Source organism: Choloepus didactylus, chromosome 2 (genome assembly GCF_015220235.1).
Source record: "Choloepus didactylus isolate mChoDid1 chromosome 2, mChoDid1.pri, whole genome shotgun sequence".
In the NCBI taxonomy this organism is placed as follows: Eukaryota; Metazoa; Chordata; class Mammalia; order Pilosa; family Megalonychidae; genus Choloepus; species Choloepus didactylus.
This window is the reverse complement of record NC_051308.1, coordinates 122,201,963-122,222,946: the sequence shown is the minus strand read 5'-3', so window position 1 is coordinate 122,222,946 and position 20,984 is coordinate 122,201,963. Positions and strand designations below refer to the sequence as shown.

General features: G+C 38.0%; 1 protein-coding gene across 3 annotated transcripts in view; it reads left to right on the top strand.

The window, feature by feature from the left end:
• The first annotated feature begins 7,861 nt into the window (after window positions 1–7,861).
• The window catches only part of MAN1A2 (mannosidase alpha class 1A member 2), a 377,203-nt gene continuing 364,080 nt past the window's right edge, over window positions 7,862–20,984 (top strand). For 2 of the 3 annotated variants that reach the window (XR_005215262.1, XM_037826267.1), the window contains exon 1: window positions 7,862–9,518. Coding sequence is in view for 2 of the 3 variants with exons in the window: in XM_037826267.1 (XP_037682195.1) it covers window positions 9,217–9,518 (302 nt within the window). In the remaining variant the exon portion in view is untranslated. The remainder of the gene's footprint in view (window positions 9,519–20,984) is intronic. The other variant, XM_037826268.1, reaches the window with a different exon arrangement.

Below are 20,984 nucleotides of genomic sequence, written 5' to 3'. Positions count from 1 at the left end.
CAGATTAGCTCCATTCTGTCAAGAATTCTGAGCCATTGAATGTAATGCTACTCACCAATTAGATAACTCACCCTTTTTTTTTCTATCATTACAATTTGTTTGCTTTTTAGATCCTACAGAAATTACAAAATAGAGTTACAAACCAAAAATACAATAGTACTGACATTTACGTTTACCCATGTTGTTATCCTAACCAGAGATGTCTTATTTCTTCATGTGACTTCCATCTATAGCCTATTGTCCTTTCCTTTCAATCTGCAGAACTCTCTTTAGCAGCTGTACTCTCTTGTACGGCTGATCTAGTGGTGATGAACTCCCTCAGCCTTTGTTTATCTCAGAATGTCTTAATTTCTCTATTTTTAAAAGAGAGTTTTGCCAGATATATAGAATTCTTGGTTGGCAGTTTTTTGCTTGAAATTTAAATATGCCTCCCCACTGCCTTCTTGGCTCTATGGTTTCCAATGAGAAATCAGCATTTAATCTTATCGAGGCTCCCTTGCTTGTGCCATGTTGCTTCTCTCTTGCAACTTTCTGAATTCTCTCCTTATCTTTGGTATTTGTTTGGAGTTTAAGGGTCTTGCATATGTATATTCATGGTTTTCATTAAATTGAGAAGTTTTCAGCCACTATTTATTTGAATATTCTTTTTCTTCTCCTCCTGGGACTCCTGCAGTGCATATACTGGTATGCCTGTTGGTGTCCCACAGGATCCCCAGGCTCCGTTCACTTTACTTCATTCTTCTTTCTGCTCCTCAGACTGAATGATTTCAATTGTCTTATCTTCAAGTTCTTGATTCTTTTTTTCTGCCTGCTCCAATCTGCTGTTGAAACCCTCCAGGAATTTTTTTTTTTTTATTTCTGTTACTGTGGTCTTGAGCTCTGTTTGATTCCTTTTCACAATTTCCATCTCTCTATTGATAATCTCTGTGTTTATCTGTTGTTTTCCTGATTTCCTTTAGTTCTTTCATCATATTTAGGACCATATTTAAAAGTCTGCCTGGAAGGTCCCAGGTCTGGCCTCCTCAATGATGGTATTCCAATCTTCTCCTTTGCCTGGGCCATCACTTCCTGTTTCTTTGTATATTTTGTAATCTTTCGCTGAAACCTGGACATTTTTTTTTTTTTTTTTTTTTTTTTAAATCATCATTTTATTGAGATATATTCACATACCACGCAGTCATACAAAACAAATTGTACTTTCGATTGTTTACAGTACCATTACATAGTTGTACATTCATCACCTAAATCAATCCCTGACACCTTCATTAGCCCACACACAAAAATAACAAGAATAATAATTAGAGTGAAAAAGAGCAATTGAAGTAAAAAAGAACACTGGGTACCTTTGTCTGAGAAACCTGGACATTTTGATATTTTAATTTGTTATTGCTGGAATTTAGACTCTGAAGTGTCTGTTCTGTAAACCTACATCTAGCTAGTGTTATGAAAGAGCTTCCTTGATTGCCAGGAGCATAAAAAAGAAAGAAGGAAAGAAGGAAAGACAGAAAGAAAGAAGAAAGAAAGGGAGAAAGAAAGAAAGAAAGGAAAAAAGAAAACACATTTCCTAGTTTTTGCAGATTGACCTATGTAAGTGCTCATCCAGGCAACGAGAGCATAGCTCCAGGCCACTTAGGGGCCTCCCTGATCTTTTCTGCCCATGCAGATTGTCTTGGTAATGCGCATGTGGCCCTAGGATTTCCCCATTTGTGTTCCCTTCTTTCCTAGGAAACAGTTTCTTCACATCCCTGGAAAAATGCACTGTATGTCCTGTAGCCAGCAATCCCTTGCCCCTGGCAACATGAGTTGACTGCTCTCCCACAGCCATTCTGTAGAAGAGTTCCATGAGCTGCCTTCTACACATAGGGCAAGTTATAGGATGGTGAGTCCCTCAGACCACCATCAGACAGAATGGGCCTGACAAACATGCTCCCAGTCCATGCGTGAGGGCTTCCCTGCACCCTTTGGAACCAGGACCAGGGATCCACACTGGGAGCACAGTAGCTCCACACTGCATTGGTGAGGGGGTGGGAGAGGGGCCAACCAGGGTGCCATGAGATCCTACCACTTTTAAGTAGCTTTTATCTTGATTTGGTGCTTGCACTGTTACTGTAGTCCTTTAAATTTTCTGCTTTGAGGAAAACATTTCTGCAAGTTCTTCTTGGCTTTTCAGTGCTTCTGTGGGTGGACTGAGCCTGAAGCTCCACCATCTTGAACAGTTGGGGATCATTTCTCTTAATCTAGATTAGGTTGAAGAAAAGTCTCAAGGACTAAGGGGTTTTAATACCTTTAATAACACCTCCTTAAGTTCCTCATTTCAGGTGGAACTCCCAGAATTTGCAGTTTCTGTTTGCACTTCTAGGCAGCCAGGTCCTCAGACATAGTGAGGGGCTCCTCCTCGGTGCTATTTACCAGTACCTCAGCCTTAGTCTCTGCCACCATCACCCAGGAGTGCTTTTTTTCCCTGGGACTCAGATAACTCACTCTTAAGTATGAAGAATAGGGATGGTGTGAGAAGCCAGGAGTGACACACCAGTGTAAATCCCTCCTCATGGAAACATGGGCCAGGAAAAGGAGTTTACTCTAATACATGCCATGCTCTTTCTCCGTCCTCCAAATCTTTTCACAGGTTATTCTATCTGGAATATTCTTCCCACTGCTCTTCACCTGCTGACTTATCCTGATGCCTATAATAAAAATAATAGTTAATATTTATTGAATCCCACTTATCGGTGAAGCAGTATCACCATCATTTAATCATCATAACAATCTTATGATGTATGTAGGTAAATGACAGAGGCAGGATTATCATGCAGGTAAATGGCAGAGGCAGGATTAGACCCAGGTTTCTCAGCTCCAGAGCCCATGTTTTTTCATTATTTGCAACTGCCTCCCATATTTTATTCATCTTTGGATGCTTAGTACACAACACAGTACCTATCAGAGAGTAGGTGCTCAATAATATTTAATGACTGAATAAATAAATCAATGAAACATATTCTCAAGTTAGCTGCCTTGAGTGCATTAAAAAGAACTTTAATTTGAGGATTTATAAAGAATACTTAACCTACTTTGGCATCAGATTCCTCTTTATAAAGGTGAATATGAGCATCTATTTTGAGGATTTTTACAGGGGTTGCCAAGTTCTATAGACCTCTGCCCAGACACTTATGTCCAGCCCTTTCAATTTTAGGTCTTTTCCCCCTGGATGCTCTAGTAGAATGTTGTTCCCTCCTGGTTGTACGCTACTTTTGTCCCTGGCCCAAGCTTGCTGGCCACTGAAAAGAGCGGCTTCCTTTTGGTTTCTGGGTCTTTACCCTTTAAAACTACCAATACTTCACATAAAACTGGCAGCTCTAGCACTTCCATGCACAGACACGCTGTATATTAGTCAAGACTTGTTTGATTACAAGTGATAGAAACCAATTCCAATGGAAAAAGAAATTTATAGACTTGTGTGGACATGTAAACATGGCTGCATTCACAGCAGAATAGATTCATTAAGAGCCCCCTGAAATTTAAGCTTTTGGGTCTCTCATTGCTTGGCCCTAAGGTCCTGGGAGGGACCCTAGTAATGTGTTCACATGCTCATATGTTTTTCTAAAATTTGCAAAACTAGGATAGTTTAATCACAATTGGTTATGACGGTGGTCTCTTTTCCACTCTGGCTCCCCATTTAACACATTCCTCCATGGGTCACGTGATATTGGAGTGGCCTCTGGCATTCTGAAGAAATACTCACTTGTAAATGAATTCAGTTTAAACAAAATACACTTTTGTAACTAATTTTGTATTTATTTTGTTTCTTTTTCTTAAAGAGAGTCCCTCAAATTCCAGAAGCTTCAAGTTCTGCAAAACCTGGATTCACCCTGCATCAAGGGCTTAGGTGGATGCTTTCTCTCCCAGTGCCCTAGCCCTTTTCCTCTCTGTTTGTTTTATTTGTAGGCAAGCTTCCTCACGTATTTGCAAAGAGGGCCACTGGCAGGTTTAAGGTTTCTGCCTGCTCAGGGGTTGATAATTCCATGGAAAAGTGAAAACCTTTTTCCTGACAGTGTTAGCAAATGACCCGACGAGGGCTCTGATTGGCTTGATTTAGGTCACATGCTCTTTTCTGAACCAAACATTATAGCAAAGGAAATGTGGTTCGCAGACTAGTTAGGTCTGAGTCACATAACCACCCCTGTATCCAGTTGGTGGTTGTGGAGAGCAGGTGCTTCAGTTGAGTGGAGTAGGCCATCTCAACCTGAACCCATAAATTTAAGTCAGGAAGAAGTAGCTTTCCAGAGGGATGCTAGACAGATTAAAATCTCACATTTCCAAATCATACAAACACCACCATAAATAACAACCCATTATTTTGTATAGAACTAACAAGTTTTTAAAGCATTTAATAAACAATAGCCCATTTGACTCTTAAAATAGGCAAAGATTATTATATGTTTTAAAAGTTAAGAAATTCGTTAAGTGATAGACTTGGATTAGAATCCATATCTTTTGATTCTTGTTTCTGTACTCTTCCTATAATCCATGGTGCCTCTTACATACATTTGAACAGTCCCATTTTATTAATGGATTTAAGGGAGATAAAATATTTGCCTAAAATAACAGAGCACTGTCAGTGAAAGCAAGCACACCACCCAAGTCTTCTGATTACAGAAACATGTTTACGATACCCATTAGTCATTCTCAGCCTGCTTTACTTGCAATGTAGGCAATAACTTCTGCCCCACCATTTTCACGTTTCCAGTTCAAGAATGCTGGGTGATTGGAGTGAGGCATGCTTTTTACTGGAAGAGCAGGCAAAGGTTTCTGGGTAAGTGACACGAAAAAGCAGCTATGGGTGCCTGTGTATAATCTGCTCCCTAGGACGGCACACCACTCGTTTTTTTCTGGTTAAAGGCTCATCTCGGGTGACACTTGTCCCAGGCATCTTCCTTGACAAATTCCCAACTCTCCCCTCCCTCCACTCTGGTGCCCTTCAGTGCTCCTGTAGGCCCCGGGGCTCTATTCTAACAGCATTGTCTCACTGATTATAATTTGCAGTGCTCATCTCTTTCTCTCTACACCAGACTGCAAGCTCATTGAGCATAAGGAGTATGACTTTTATCTCCAACTCTCTTGCACCTAAGTAGAGGGCTTGTCAATAAATATGTCTTTCATAAACAAATGAGCCTCACGTACTTTGGCAGCTGAAGTGTTTTGGCTTTGCTGTCCATAGAGCTGATTTTAGAGTTTTGTAACATTGAACTTTAGCTGATTCCTGGCCTCTGAGGAAAAAGCTTCATAAAGGAAAGGAAAAGAGGCAGTAGCAGAGCTGAAGCCTGGTTCGAGTTTTCCCTATGCATTTAGTGGTTACGTCTGGTAATTTCTCCTCAACATCTCCCTTGGGCAGTTTGGGAACCAGTTGAAACCAAAAAAGAATAGGTTATGTAAGTAAATAGAAAGCCTCTGTTTTTTTGCATGCTAGCTGTATTTTTTTCCCCCTCTAGGGCAACTTCAGTTTCACTTAGAACTAGAAGATGTGTCTTTGTGAATAATATGGGTGTTAAAATTGCAAGAATACTGGAAAAATCAACATATGATTGAACAAATACAAGTAAATTTTACATTTTAATACATGAGCAGATTCCAGGAATGGTCCTATAAATTTGAAATCTGTAGGAATAAATTTTCTTTTGTTAGTACTTTAATAATCTTAATTTTCCAAAATATTAATTTATATGGATTTGCAAAAAAGAATATCACCACTTTATCCACCACTCTGGAATCTTGTTTATACTTTTGATCAAAGAATAACTATTCTTTGAAAATGAAATAATCTCTTTAGACCCTCCGGAATGAAATCCTTTCCTGTTGCATATATACAGCAGTTCATATTTACTTTCTGATTACCCATAGATGGACCCGAGTTTGTGTTCACCTCTGTACGACTGACTCCACCTATCTGAGATCTGACCACAAACTTCTCTAGTACCAGTTTCTTCAAAATTATTTAATTATAAAATCACATATACAGAACACTTGGGGAAAAATCATAAGTAAGACCAACATCCTAACACAACAGCTGTATCATTTAAAAAAAAAACCTGTCTTTTTATAGGCATATTTTTATATACTTGTAATCGATTTATGAATAAACTTTGCAACTTTTTTAAAAAATAGATTCTTTTAAAACTCATTTGAGAGGCATCTAGTCTCTAGAAGAGTATACACATAAACACATAGTTTTTGATGATGCTGTAGGATTGTAATGAAATAACTGATGATACCATCAGTGGCCTCAGAATTACAGTCTATATTTGGACATCTGCAATAACTCCTAATTTAAATAATTATAGTTTTACTCTCCTGAAGGAAAGACAAAATTTGCTAAACAGGCAAAGGCAAGAAAGAGGAAGGGGCACATATACACTGTCTCCATCTATAGGAGGTTGTGCCTGCTTAAGTTACACTTGTCAACTAGGTTAAGGCAGGTTTCATATGATTTCTATCTCTTGTTCTTAATAATTTGGTGTCAACATAGGTAGTATTTACTTTTCAACAATTATATAACTCGATATTTCATTCAGAGGTCAATTCTTATTTCCCTGATCTTTCCATGAAAGATAAGGACCTCAACAGTAGGAAAAGGGAGTTTTTTTTCCTTGTTTTACAGAAGCTCAGATTTAGAGACTTAGTCATAAAATTGCCACATTTGTAAACACATCCTGGGAAAGCAGGAGTTTCCTACATCTACTTTTCAGAAGTGTCCAACACAAATTTCACTTTGGTTTAGGCACTCTTAATACTGGGTGAACTCCTGAGAGGTGGCCCTTAACATTTTTACGTCTTTATGTGGTGAAGCAGGGTCAAGGACAATGACTTGTCAAATGATAAGTAGCTGGATATGCAGAGCTTCCGGAAACAGTGCAGGCTGGCATGCAGTTATGAATTGTGTCAATAAATATGAAGCTTTTGTTTGGTATTTAACCCAAGGCTGATTTTTTCCCTGCCACATATAAGGGCCTCTTCTCCAATGCGAGTCATCAGTAAGGCTGTGTAAAGGGAATGGCAACTTATCTTAACATTAGAATAAAACATAGTCAGAAAGTCAAGGCAGCATATGTATTGCAAAATTTTTTTTGGACTTAATCATAACATGTTTTTTTTTTGATACTATGAATAATAGAACTGACTCAGGTTGTTTTTAAATGTGAGTTAAACCAGTATTTTATTTTGGGGTTTTAGTACCTCCTACTCATATTTATTATAGCTTTCTGTGTTGTATGTGAGGAGTGTGAAGGGGATGGCAAGTGAACGTCTTCCAGAAATTGAACCGTGAGGAGGTTCCTGTCAGAAAGGGGTTACTTTAGATTTCTTAGAAAAGGCAAGGTCGCCATTTTATTTTCAACATAGAACCGAGCACATGGTTGGTGCTCAATACATATGAATCGAGCCTCGGGTGACCAACAACGTGCGCATGGGTCTCATAGAAGACATTTAGGTCCCCGTAGTTGAACCCTAGTGACTTGACGATCTCTAACTGAAGACAAGGCTTCCACAGAGCAAGATTAAACGTTAACCTTCGTCGCTGGAATCCATTAATTCCAGTAACCCTCAATGCCAGAAAAACCTTCTAACCTGAACCCTCCCTCCCACGCCTCCGAACATCAGGACAATCAAAAGAACTAGCTTAGGTAAAGCTCTCCGCACAGGTGAAAGTTATCGCGAAATGCAGACCGTCGACCTTCTCCCCTCGCTCTTCCGGTGGGCGCGCGGGCGCTCGGAGCCCGCAGCCGCGCGAGGCCCAAGCGCCGTCCAAACGGGGCGGGGGAGGGGCGGCGGGGCCGGGAGCGTGCGCGCGCACCTCATCCTCCGCCGCCCGGGGACGCACACTTGCGAGTCCAGGTCGAGAGCTCGCACCCTGCCTGCCTCCCTCACCCGAACTCGGGGACCCTTTCAGGCGTTCGCCCAACGGATGTCAGCCCCGCAGTTGTTCGGAGCTCACCCGGCCTAGGGAGGCAGGGAAGAAAGACCGGGCCGCAGCCCCGCACAGCGTGGACGCGCTGCCTCTTCAACAGCCGCCGACCGCCAGAGCTTAGAGCTGCGAGCTGCTACTGGACCCAGCGCTGACGAGTACCTCACGGCGGCTGGCAGGGAAGGAGACGCAGCCGACTCCTGCTAGCCTGGGGCGCGGCTGTTCCCGCGCGCCCAGGACCCCCGGCGCTCCAGGGCTGAGCAAGGAAGCGCCTGCCTAGGGTTTTCGTACTGAGGGGCCGCGGTGGCTCACATCGAGGAGTCGCGGGGGCCCGGTCACTGCAGCCAGACGCGGCGGGGCCGGCAACGGCGACCTCACTCGGGGAGTAGCGCCGGGGTTAACTTAACCCGCCGCGGCGAGGAGGAGGAGCCGGGAGGGGGCGGCCGCTGCTCCTCCCCTCCCCCTTAACACGCCCGGGCTTCTTAGTGGCCGCCGGAGGAGGAAGTTCCGCTCGCTGACAAACCCGTGCGGTAGCAACAGCAGCGGCGGCGGCTTGGAGGGTTAGGTATTTTGGACCTGATCGCCCTTCGCGCCAGCCATCTAGTGGGCGGCATTGGAGCCTTTCCCGCTGCCCAGAGCCTGCGAGGCCGCGTCGGGAGGTGCCGGCGTCAGAGAAGATCTTCCTGCTACTTCTCTCAGCGCCGCTGGTTCGGCTTCCCTGCGAGGTGGGAGACCTTCCTCCGTGTTGGCAGATTCCCGAGGAGACCCTTATTTTTTTATTTTTTCCTCCGTCGAGGTTAAGATACTCTGGAATAGTAGGGTCAGAGAAGGTTAATTGAACCTCTGCAACTCCTGGGATCACGTAAGGTCTCCATTTAGGAGCTGAAGACCACATTTGAGCATCTCATTGGAGAGCAGGAAGCAGGAATGGAAGAACCCACCTTGCATCTTTCCTGCAGTGTTCTTAGCTGATCTATCCCTAGGAATGAAGAGGAGACTTACAACCCGATGAAGTATTGAAAGCCAAATGGCAAAGAAAAGATCACAGGACATAATCTAGTGGTCGTGTGGGGGTATCACGCAAGTTTTTGAATGTAATTGGACGAGCATGAAAGAGTTGCCTTAAAAAGCACAACAGTCCTTTAAGAGGGGAGAAACTGAGTTTTTCCCATTTTTGCCAAGATTTTGAAGACTGTTCAATGTATTGTACGTTTGATATAAGATGAGAACTTTATAAAGTATTCCATCCAAGAGAGTAAACGATGACTACCCCAGCGCTGCTGCCCCTATCTGGACGTAGGATACCACCTTTGAACCTGGGGCCACCCTCCTTCCCACATCACAGGGCTACCTTGAGACTTTCTGAGAAGTTTATCCTTCTCCTTATTCTTGGTGCCTTCATCACCCTGTGTTTTGGGGCATTCTTCTTCCTCCCAGACTCTTCAAAACAAAAACGCTTTGATCTGGGTTTGGAAGATGTGTTAATTCCTCACGTAGACGCCGGCAAAATGTCTAAAATCCCTGGAGTCTTCCTGATCCACGGACCCGATGACCATAGACACAGGTTTGTTTATTTCAGAAATTCAGGTATTAACATTTGGCATAGCATGGTACAGTTTATTGCATCAAATCTTTGCCACTTTTTTTTTTTGCAGTAAAATGTAATTTTCCTTTGGAGTTGTATTATTTCAAAACTGGTTGAATAGAAAACCATAGAATGGAGGGACACCTAAGAGCCCAATCTAAAGCTCCATCGTTTTATGTAGGAGAAACGTTAGCTCATAGATGTTGTGCCTAATGTAGACCGCTGACAAAGAGTTATGAAAACTTAACCTAAAGAAATAGCGACATTTGCTGCGCCTTCATTTTTTAAGAACGTGTTGCAATTCAGGCATTGTGACCCCATGCAAAATCAATACATTGAATCTTGACGGCCCATATCGGTTTGTTCTCTCCCAAAGCGCTCTCATTCTCTGGCTTGTATTTAAATCTTAGTAATGTGAATCTTAGCTTGTTAGGAAGACAGACATAGGTAGAATAACTTGTCGTTTCTTGACATGCAAAAATATTCTGACTTTTGTTACTTTCAGGGGTTGTGTGTTGGCATGTTGGTGCTTTATATGGAATCAGTTGAGTTCAAAATGTTGAATTTTAAGTCGTTGCGTTTCTGAGTCTTGCAGATACGGGTTAGTTTTTTTTTTTTTTTTTTTAATTTAATTTTGCTCTGATCAATTTATTTAAATGTGAGAGATGGACAGTGTCAAGTAATTACTTGAATTGCTCTTGCATAAATTTGACCAATTAAGGGTTTCACATTCTTTCGGATCACCAAATCTAAAGTGAGCTCTTAGGAGAATATAACCAAATTAGGATAAGATGAGAACTCTAGTTATAATCCCTTTAAATCATGAATATATTTTTTATTCAAAAGGGGAGTTTTGGAAAGTAGTTTCCTTTTCCCAAATCTACATTTTTTTTAACCTATTAAATCTTACTTGTTTACCCTATTTCTTAAAATAATTGAATATTTGAGAAAAACTCATGTTTGAACTTGGTTTTCAACTAATATTGGTCTAACCTTTTATCATTGAGGACAGGGTACTGATGGCCTGCATTTTAAAATAACTCTTGTGAATTAGTTTATTATATGATGAATTCTAGATGTTTTTGAAAAAGCTTAAGTTCAAATGTAAGTTTAAATTAAATACTTGGTTTTTCTTATTTTTCAACCTAGTTAATTCATTACTTGCTTAATGGGTCCAACTTTTGGCTGAACTTGATGGAGTTGTTACTTCTAGAGTTGTTTCATACCATTCTTCTGAAATTTGGAATTTTGTTGATTTGGAATTTTTGCCATCATTTTCAACTTCTGTACTTTTTTGCATTTGTTACTTTTATTTTGCCCTTTGTTTTTTGTTAGAGAAAAATACTAATGTGTGTGTTATTTAAAACTGGCTTAAGAGCGGTTTGATAGCAGCTATTCATTAACATTATTTAACTCTGTCATTATAGTAATCTGTCATATGCTAAACTCCTTTATATTTTAAATATTATTTAAAAGTGAAAAGAAATATGGCCACATTCTAGTTTAAAAACATTTATGCAGAAAAATTTTTAGTCACACTGCGTTGACATAAAATATGAATGGAAATGTAGATATGTGCATTTCATTCACATTTTAGAAAGCCTACTTAAATTGCTTCAACAATAATTCTTAAATTTATATAGCCCATGAGTGTAATGCGTGTGTAATCTTGATATTCAAAACTGTTGGGTTCCTGCATTTGGAAAGTGAGAGACTGGGAAAGTAGTTCTGATAGCAAAGGATGGTGAATGAGCCAAATCCTGAGTTGTGGATAATAAGCAGTAAGAGGCTGGATAGCAAGAGATGTTTAAAGAAATTGTTTAAATCTATTTGGTTACTGAGTTTTGAAAAGCAAGAATTCAAATACTGAGAGTCTGGATAGTGAGGGATCACCATATTATCTCTGTATTATTTCTGAGGTTATATCATTATATTTTTTTATATCTACTTAGTATGTTTTCTTTTGCTACTTTCTATATCTGAAAACATAGTCTGTAGTGATAATTCATCCACTTTGAAGTTTGAAATACTTTTTAACTTAGAGATTGTTGAAAATGTGGAAAGTTTAAAATGTAGAAACACAAAACATCTAATTAATATGTAAACATTAACTTATTTAAGAATAATTTTAAAAAAGAAAGCAGTTTTACAGAATTAGTTGGTGCTAGGGTCATAATGTGGGTCGAAATTTTTTTTTTTTATTTGGAAAATAAAAGTTGACAATTTATTTTGATTTTGCCTTTGTGGGGAAGGGTACAGGATGTAGGGATTGGGAACCTGACTAACTGTTAGTAATGGGAAATAAATCAAGGCCATTATTTCTTCTTAACAGTGCTTATTAAATTGCTTCTTTTTTATTAATGAGTTAGTTTAGTATAGTAGTTACATGCTTCATCTCGGGAGTCAAATTATATGGATTCATACTTTAGCTTGTCACTAATTAGATGCATGACAAGTTATACGTGTGACTGATTAGATCTTGAGCAAGTTTTTAAACTCTGTGCCTAGGTTTCTTCTTCTCTATGACAATGTCATCTACTTTATAGGTTGTTGTATTGAATGAGATAATGTGTACAAAGCATTCAACATAGTTTTTAACATTTAGTAAATGTTCAGTAAATTTTATCTGCTGTTACTACATTATCAATAATTGTAATTTTAATTGAATCTTCTTTGCTTTAACTAGTGTAAATGTTTCTGAAGTCAGGTACAGATTGGTTAATATTTTAAAAGTACTCTAGAACCTTACTGTCTAAAGGAACATTTTATAAACAAAACTAGTTAGCAGCAAATGTGTATTACTTCACTACTGTATGTCAGATCCTCCTTTTATGGAACTTCCTGTCTAGGGGGTGATGACAGACATTATATAAATAATTTATTTTGTAAGTGTTGTGAGTGTTATGAAGTACCCAGCGCTATCAGAATACATGTTGGGGATTGAGTCGTGTCCCCCACAAAAGGCATGTTTAGGACCCAACCTCTGGTCCTATTGATGTGAACCCATTTCTAAATAGTACCTTTGAAGATGTTATTAGTTAATGTGTATCTAAGCTGTATGAAGATGTGCTTTAATCCAATATGTCTGCAGTCCTTGTAAGCAAAGGAAATTGGACACGGAGAGAAAGTCATGGGAGAAGCAAGAAGCTATATATCAGTGTAACCTGGAAGAGAAAGAAGGTGCCACCACGTGCATTACTATGTGACAGAAAAGCCAAGGACCAAGGATTGCTGGCAGCCAGCCCCAGAGTACCAGTCTTCAGGGAGAAAGCACTGCTTTGCTGATGCTTGGATTTTGGACTTCTAACCTGAAAACCATGAGCCAATTAATTCCCATTGTTTAAAGCCAACCCCATTGTATGCTATTTGTTTTAGCAGCTGGAAAACGAATACAGCACATAATGGGGTGCTTTAGCCTATAGTGATGGGATTAGTGGGTATTAGGGAAGGCTTCACTGAGGAAGAGATATCTCACAAACTTGGAATGAATAGGAGATCAGTAAGTGAAATGGAGATGTTGGTAAAAGTGGTCAAAGCAGAGGACACGTGTAAGAGCCCTGAGGTAAAAGAAAGCTTAGCATCAGTGAGGACCTGAGAAATGTTTGCTATGGCTAGCATAGAGGAGTAGTGTGGGGCAGGAAGAATAGAATAGATGAAGAGACTAAATAAGGGTCAGATTTGGTACATAAAAAATGTTTTTTGGAACATCTCCAAGATGTTCCAAAAGTTTGAGTTAGTCGCCAGCATTCACAAATCAGGAGATTTCAGAATGTTTGATATCTCTTGAAAAATTATTTTTGGCAACACCCAAGTCTTTATTTTCAGGTGGCAATACTCAGCTGGAACTGGGCAGTGGCTGCCGCCACTAGAGGGCTTGTGCTCTATTTTATGCCACATACTTAAGGTGCCACATAAATAAGTCTAATGAATCAATACTTAACTTGTTTGTTGTTTAGTGTGCTTTCCCTAGATACAATCTTGGAGAGTTTGCAGACCATGCTAAGTATTTTGGCATGAATCCTAAGAAATAGGAAGTTATTGAAATGTTTTAATAAAAGCAAGGGAATTACATGATCATTTTAAATTTTTAAAAAAATTCTCTTGGGTTTTATCAGAATTAAGAGTTCTAGGGCTGTGGTATGTTAATTTTCTCTTACCTTTTAATATTTCTTTTTGTGTTTTCATCTTATTGAGGATGAAACTCAAAATTTCAGAAGATTCCTTCCAAAATATTAACAGAGACTTAAGTAGATTGCATAGTCTCTATAACATGTAGTATAAGATTAGATTTTACCTTTTATCATTACTATTTGTTATAAATCTGTGCTTGAATTACTTTGAGTGATTTACATTTACTCTTATTTCCTAATAGTATTTTCTGATCATCAGGGTTCTTGTTAATGTACCTGTTAACAGTTAAGATAGTCTAAGTCTACATATAGATTTAATCCCTTATCTCCCCTGTCTTTAGGTAGGCTTTGTCCTGTGTACTTATATCTTTCCCGTGTATTGTCTATGATTGCATATTTATAATGTTTTATAATTATTTTCTTATTTGTCAGTCTCTCCTAATAGAACTTGGGCTCTTTGAGAACCAGTTACTCTCTTTTATTTATCTTGTATCTCTGGGGCTTGAAGTACATATGGTCCTTATTATAAAAGTATTGAATATATGGTGTTATGGCAAGGTGACACATTCCATAAGAGAAGGTATAAATGCAAAGAAGTATTGAGAGATAATGTGAAAAGAGAGGAGGAGTGATGTCTCATTTAAATAGAAGGATGCAGTGTCTAATAAAGGCCTTTTACAAAATGATTTAAAAATTAAGAAATAATTTGTATTTGTTCTATTTAGAACGTGCTTATTCTTATAAATGTATCTAAAGTATTTTCATACCCCTGCATTGAATTTTTCCTTCTTTAGGAAGAAAGGAAAAACACAGTAGAGATTATGTTATGAGTGTTTTTATATATTTAATCTTCTTTAATACTCAAATCAAATCTGTAATGTTACTAGTCTTGTTTTTACTGGTATGGATATTGTAAAATTTAGAATGTGCTGAAAATTGGCAACACAGAAGCTAAGGATCTACTTGAAATCAGTAGGTGGCAAACTGTTAATATATTTAAAATTGTACAAATATTATGTCCACTATTTGAAAATTATAAAAAATATTTAACTTACAGTTTGGGCTGACTCTACACATTCCTGGGCTTGAACAATTTTTTGAATACTTTCATTTTATATAATTGTGCAAATTCTGTGTCAGAGTTTATTTTGATTGCCATTGAATTTTTGCTGGAACTTTTTTTCTATTAGAATATGGTGGTTATGAAGTCTGTGCAAGAGATTCTTAGACTGGGTTTTAGGATTTGTCATAAAGGAAGAGTTCCTTTAAAGGGAATTAATTCCAGTGGTTTCTCTTGGAATTTTATGTATGTGCTCCAGAAGGAAAGCACCATTGTATATTTAAAAGAACATTGAGGCTGGTGACATCACCGAGGTGGTAGAATGAGATGTTTCAGGGTTCTGTCCCCCACAGAAGTTCTAACTAAGCAAAAACAGGCAGAGTCGTTTCTCTCAGAGCTCTGGAAAACAGTTACAAGATGTCAGTAACTGGGCAAGAGCCAAATCAGACAAAGTCAACTTAAAAATGGTAGGAATATCTCGTGGTGGTGTTGCTGGGCCTTCTGGTCCCCTCCCTGGTTTGATGTGGAGCCAGCCATTGCTTCTGTACAGTTTTCTGGTCCTGCATCTGGAAGGAGCAGAGTAACCTGTATACTCATCCTCAAGTGCATGTATGTCTGCACCAATTTGTCAAGTGGTAGCTGAGGGCCTGATAAAGGACACTTGTTTCAGGTTCACCATTTCAGAACTTGCCCAGCATGCAGAAATGGCCTGTATAGCCAGCCACCAGTGCACTGTAAGAAAGTAATCAAATTGCAGCTGTCTGAGGCAGAGAATTACTGGTTCTAAGACATACAGTTCAGCACCTGGGACTGGGAGGAAAGAGTATATCTTAGGGGAAAGGAGGACATTTGGATCCATGTAAACGGGAGAATTCCTAAGGGCCCACTCTCATGCTTAGGACAAGACACATGTGCAGAAAAAATTGTGAGGTCCCTATGCTTTTGCTTTGGGTTATATTTGTTTTGGTTGAAATGGAAAATTTTATTTTGTACATATGTTGCCACAATAAATTTTTTTTTAAAAAATCCACACACATATAAAGAAGCTGATGCCTCATATTCCCATGCTTATGTATGTAGACTCACATCCACTTTAACATATAAATACCCTACATATATGCACTGCACATGCTCATATGGGGCATCTGTTTGTTGATGTGGAGACCTAGACTGACTAGGCAGACCTGCCTATATCTAAGCGTGTAGCACACACAGAAGACATGCATACTTTTGTGAGTACCTATGTGCTTTTTTTCTTTTAACTTTTTATTTTGAAATAATTTCAAACTTACAGGACAATTGCTAAAATAATATAGAGAAGTCCAACATACCTCCCACCCTGTGATACCCAGATCCAACTTTTAACATTTTGCCACCTTTTCTGGGCTGTTTTTCAGACCCATTGTTAGGATGACTAAGCTCTGAAGGAGAGCACTTTCACAGGCCAATCTGAAAAGATTGGGGAAGGTGTTTTCTTTCTTTCTTTTTTTTTTGTTAGCTCCTGGAATTCAAGGGAATTTCAGTAATAGCAGTAGCTGATACAAGCAAAGGAATAGAGACCTCAGTGATTAATTCCAGAGGTAACACATCAAGTATTAAAAGTTCCATTGTGCAGCAAAAGATTACAAGGCATGCAAAGAAATAGGAAATGATGGCTCATGCAAAGGAGCAAGAAAAAGCATTAGAAACCACCAATGAGAAAGACCAGAAATTGGACATAACCAGACAAAGACTTGATAAAAGTCTTAAATATGCTCAAAGAGCTAAAGAACAACATGGAGAAAGAACTAAAGGAAATCAGGAAAAGGACAGATTAACAAAAAGAGAATTGCAATTAAAAGATAGAAATCATAAAAAGGAACCATACAGAAATACTGGAGCTGAAGACCAGAAGGGTTCAACAGCAGATTGGAGCAGAAGAAAGAATCATTAAACTTGAAGAAAAGACAATTGAAATTATTCAATCTGAAGATCAGAAAGAAAAAAGAATGAAGAAAAGTGAATATAGCCTAAGAGACCTGTGTGTTTCCATGAAGCATACCAATATATATTTTATGGAAGTCCCTGAAGGAGAAAAAGAGAGAAAAGGGCACAGAGAATATTATGGCTGAAAAGTTCCAGAATATAATGAAAGACATGAAAATTCACACCCAAGAAACTCAGTGAACTCCAAGCAGGATAACTTCAAGAAGACTCACACTGAGGCATATTATAATGAAACTGTCAAATGCCAAAGACAAAAAAGAGAATCCTGAAAGGTGCTTTATGTACAAGGGAGCCTCAGTAAGATTAAGTTCCATTTCATTATCGGAAGCCATGGAGGCAAGAAGGCAGTGGTATGACCTATTTAAATTGCTGGAAGCAAAAAAATTGCCAAAAAAGAATCTATGTCTGGCAAAACAGTATTTCAGAAATGAGATAGAGATTAAGACATTCCCAAATAAACAAAAGCTGAGGGAGTTCATCATCTAGATTGGCCACATAAGAAATGCTAAAGGGAGTTCTTCAGGTTGATTGGAAATGATGCTAGACAATAGATTGAAGCCATGTGAAGAAATAAAGATCTCTGGTGAAAGTAACACATGGGTAAATATAAATGCCTAGGACTCTTGTACTTTTGGTTTCCAACTTCGCTTTCCGCTTATTACAGGATCTAAAATACAAATGCATAAAAAGTGATCATAAATATGGTTTTGGACACACAGTGTATAAAGATGCAATTTGTGACAAGAGCAACTAAAGGTAGTAGGATGGAGGGATATAGGAACATAGTTTGTGGATGTTATTGAAGTTAAGTTGGCATCAAATAAAATGATATTGTTATAGTTTTAGGATGTTAAATTTAAGCCCCATGGTAACCACAAGGAAGGTATCTGGAAAATATATAAAGAATAAAATGAGAAGGAATTCTAAAGCATTCATTGTAAAAAATCAACTAAATACAAAAGAAGGCAGTAATGGAAGAATTTAGGGGCAAGAAGTATGATTTACAAAAATGATAGAATCAAGTTCTGCATTATAAATAGTTATTTATAATAATGTAAATGTATTAAACTCTCCAGTCAAAAGGCAGAGGTTGGCAGAATGGACAAAAAAGCATGACCCAAGTATATTTTGTTTACAAGAGCCTTACCTTAAATTCAAAGACACAGTGAAAGGGTGGAAAAAAATATTCCATGTAAGCAGTAACCCAAAGAAAGCAGGGGTGGCTCTGCTAATATCAGAACAAAAAGACAACATCAAAAACTATGAGAGACAAGGAAGGACACTAAATATTGATGAGTCAATTTATCAAGAAGTTATAATTGTATTTATATGCTTCATATTTATATAGTATAACATATGTGCACATAACAGTAGAACCCCAAATATATAAGAAGCAAACATTGACACATTTAAAGGGATAAATAGAAGATTGTACAGTAATAGTAGGAAACTTCAGTATACCACCTTCAATAATGGATAGAACATCCAGACAGAAGATCAATAAGGAAATAGAAGGACTTGAATAATTCTATAAATCGACTAGACTTAACACACACATATGCGACGCATCATCCAATAACACAAAAATACACATTTTTCTCAATTTTACATAGATGATGTGGATCATTCTCTAGGATAGAGCATATGTTAGGTCACAAAATAAGCCCCAATAAGTTTAAAAAGATTGAAATCATACAAAGTATCTTCTCTAACCACATTGGAATGAAGCTAGAAATCAGTAACAGAGGGAGAACTAGAAAATTAAATATGTGGAAATTAAACAATATAGTATTAACCATTTGGTCAAAGAAGAAGTTACAAGGGAAAATGGAAAGTATTTAGAGGTGAATGAAAACCACAACCCAACATACTAAAACTTACGGCATTTAGTGAAGACAGTGCTCAGAGGAAAACTTATAGCCGTAAATTCTTATATTAAAAAAGAAGAAAAATTTCAAATCAGTAGTAACCTGATCTTACCCCTGCAGGAACTAGGAAAAAAAAAAAAAAAAAAAAAAAAAAAAGGGAAACTAAACCCAAAGTGAGCAGAAGGAAGGAAATAATAAAAGTAAGTGTGGAGTTAAATGAAATAAAAAGCAGAAAAACAGTAGGGAGAATCAACCAAATCAAAAGTTGGTTCTTTGAAAGGGTCAACAGAATTAACAAACCTTAGCTAGACTGACAAAAAAAAAAAAAAAAAAAAAAAGAGGATGCAGATAACAAAAGTCATAAATGACGGGGTACATTACTAATACCTTACAGAAATAAAAATTAAAAGAATTATAAGAGGATGCCATGAAAAATTGTATACCAAAAATTAGAAAATCTGGATGAAATGGACAAATTCCTAGCAACATACAAATTACCTAATTGGCCCAAAAAGAAATAAAAGATTCTCAGCAAACCAATAGCAGGTACAGAGATTGAACCAGTAATCAAAACCACCCTGCAAAGAAAAGTTTAGCACCAAATGGTGAATTTTACCAAGCAGTCAAAGAAGATTTTATATCAATCCTCAGAGTCTTCCAAGAAAATTGAAGTGGAGGTACTGCTTCCTAACGCAGTCAGTGAGACCAACATCATCAAAATACCAAAGCCATATAAAGAGATCACAAGAAAATAAAATTATAGAGCAATATCCCTTATAAATAAAAATGTAGAAATCCTCAAAGAATACTAGCAAATTGAATCCCATAGCACATTAAAAGGATTATACACATGAGCAAGTAGGATTTATCATTTATCCCAGGATCTCAAGTGTATTAGAATTCTGCACAGAACTGACGGGATATATAATAAATATAATTTATATTATATATTATAATAATTAGCTTACGTGACTGTAGGGCTGCCATGTCTGAATTCTGTAGGGCTGGCTGTAAGCTGGAAATTCTGATGAATAATGTGGTACTGAATTCTGGCAATCCCAAACTCTGTAGGGTAGGCTACAACCTGGAAACGAAATTGAATTCCTCAGGGGAAGCTGACCAGCTGAAATAGAGGCAAAAATTGTTCTTTCTGACTTCTGATATTCTCAATTTTTGCTTTGAATACTCCCAACTGTTTGGATGAGGAAACTTCTATATTGCTGAAGGCAACCTCTCTTGTTGATTGTAGATGCAATCAGCCATACATGCGGTCAACTGATTGTAGATGCAAAGATATCTCTGCAATACCCTCACGATAACAGGCTAGTGCTTGCTTGACCAAATAACTGAACATCATAACCTAGTCAAGTTGACACATTAAATTGACTGTCTTATCAAAGGTAGGTCAAGATAAGAAAATTAATCAGTACGATACCCCACATTAATAGAATGAAGGAAGAAACCACATGATCATCTCACTTGGCACAGAAAAGGAATTTGACAAAAATCTACCACTCTTTCTTGATAAGAATGCTCTGGAAACTAGGAATAGAAAGGAACTTCCTCAATATAATAAAGGCCCTATGTGAGAAACCCATGGCTTTCCCTCTAAGAGCAGGGGCAAAAGAGGATGCCCATTTCTACCACAGCTTTTCAGCATTTGTACTGAAGTTCTTGCCAGAGTAGTTAGGTAAGGAAAAGAAGGAGCAAAATTCTCTTCTCTTCACAGTTAACAAGATCCTATATATAGAAAATGCCAAAGAATCTTTAAGAAAGCCACTTGGGGGTACTTGATTAGCAAGATAGTGGATTACGTCATCAGCATCCCCAAATTAGTGGTGTTTGTAAATATCATCAATGAATAATTTGAAAATGATGTGATGAAAACAATTCCATTTGTAACAGCAACTGAAAGAATGAAATATCTAGGAATAAATTTTTAACCAAGGATGTAGAGGATTTTTACATGGAAAATTACAAGTCATTGCTGAAAGAAATGAAGGAAGACCTAAATAAATAGAAAGACAATATGTACTTATGGATGGGAATACTTAATATTGTTAAAATATCAATACTATAAAAGCAATTTCAATTGGTGGTTTACCCTTCTGTTGTTGAGCTATAGAAGTGCTTTATATGGTTTGTATATTAAACCCTTAACAGATACATAGTTTGCACATATTTTCTCCCATTCTGCAGGTTGACACTTCATTTTCTTTATACCTTTTGATGCACAAAACTTTTTAATTTTGGTTAAATTAAAAATCCCAACCCAGATTCCAACAGTTTTCTTTGCTAATTGAAAAGCTAATCACCAAATTCATATGCAAAGGCAGTGTGCCTCAAATAGCCAAAACCTTTTTGAAAATGAAGAGCAAAGTTGGAGGACTTACACTTCTTG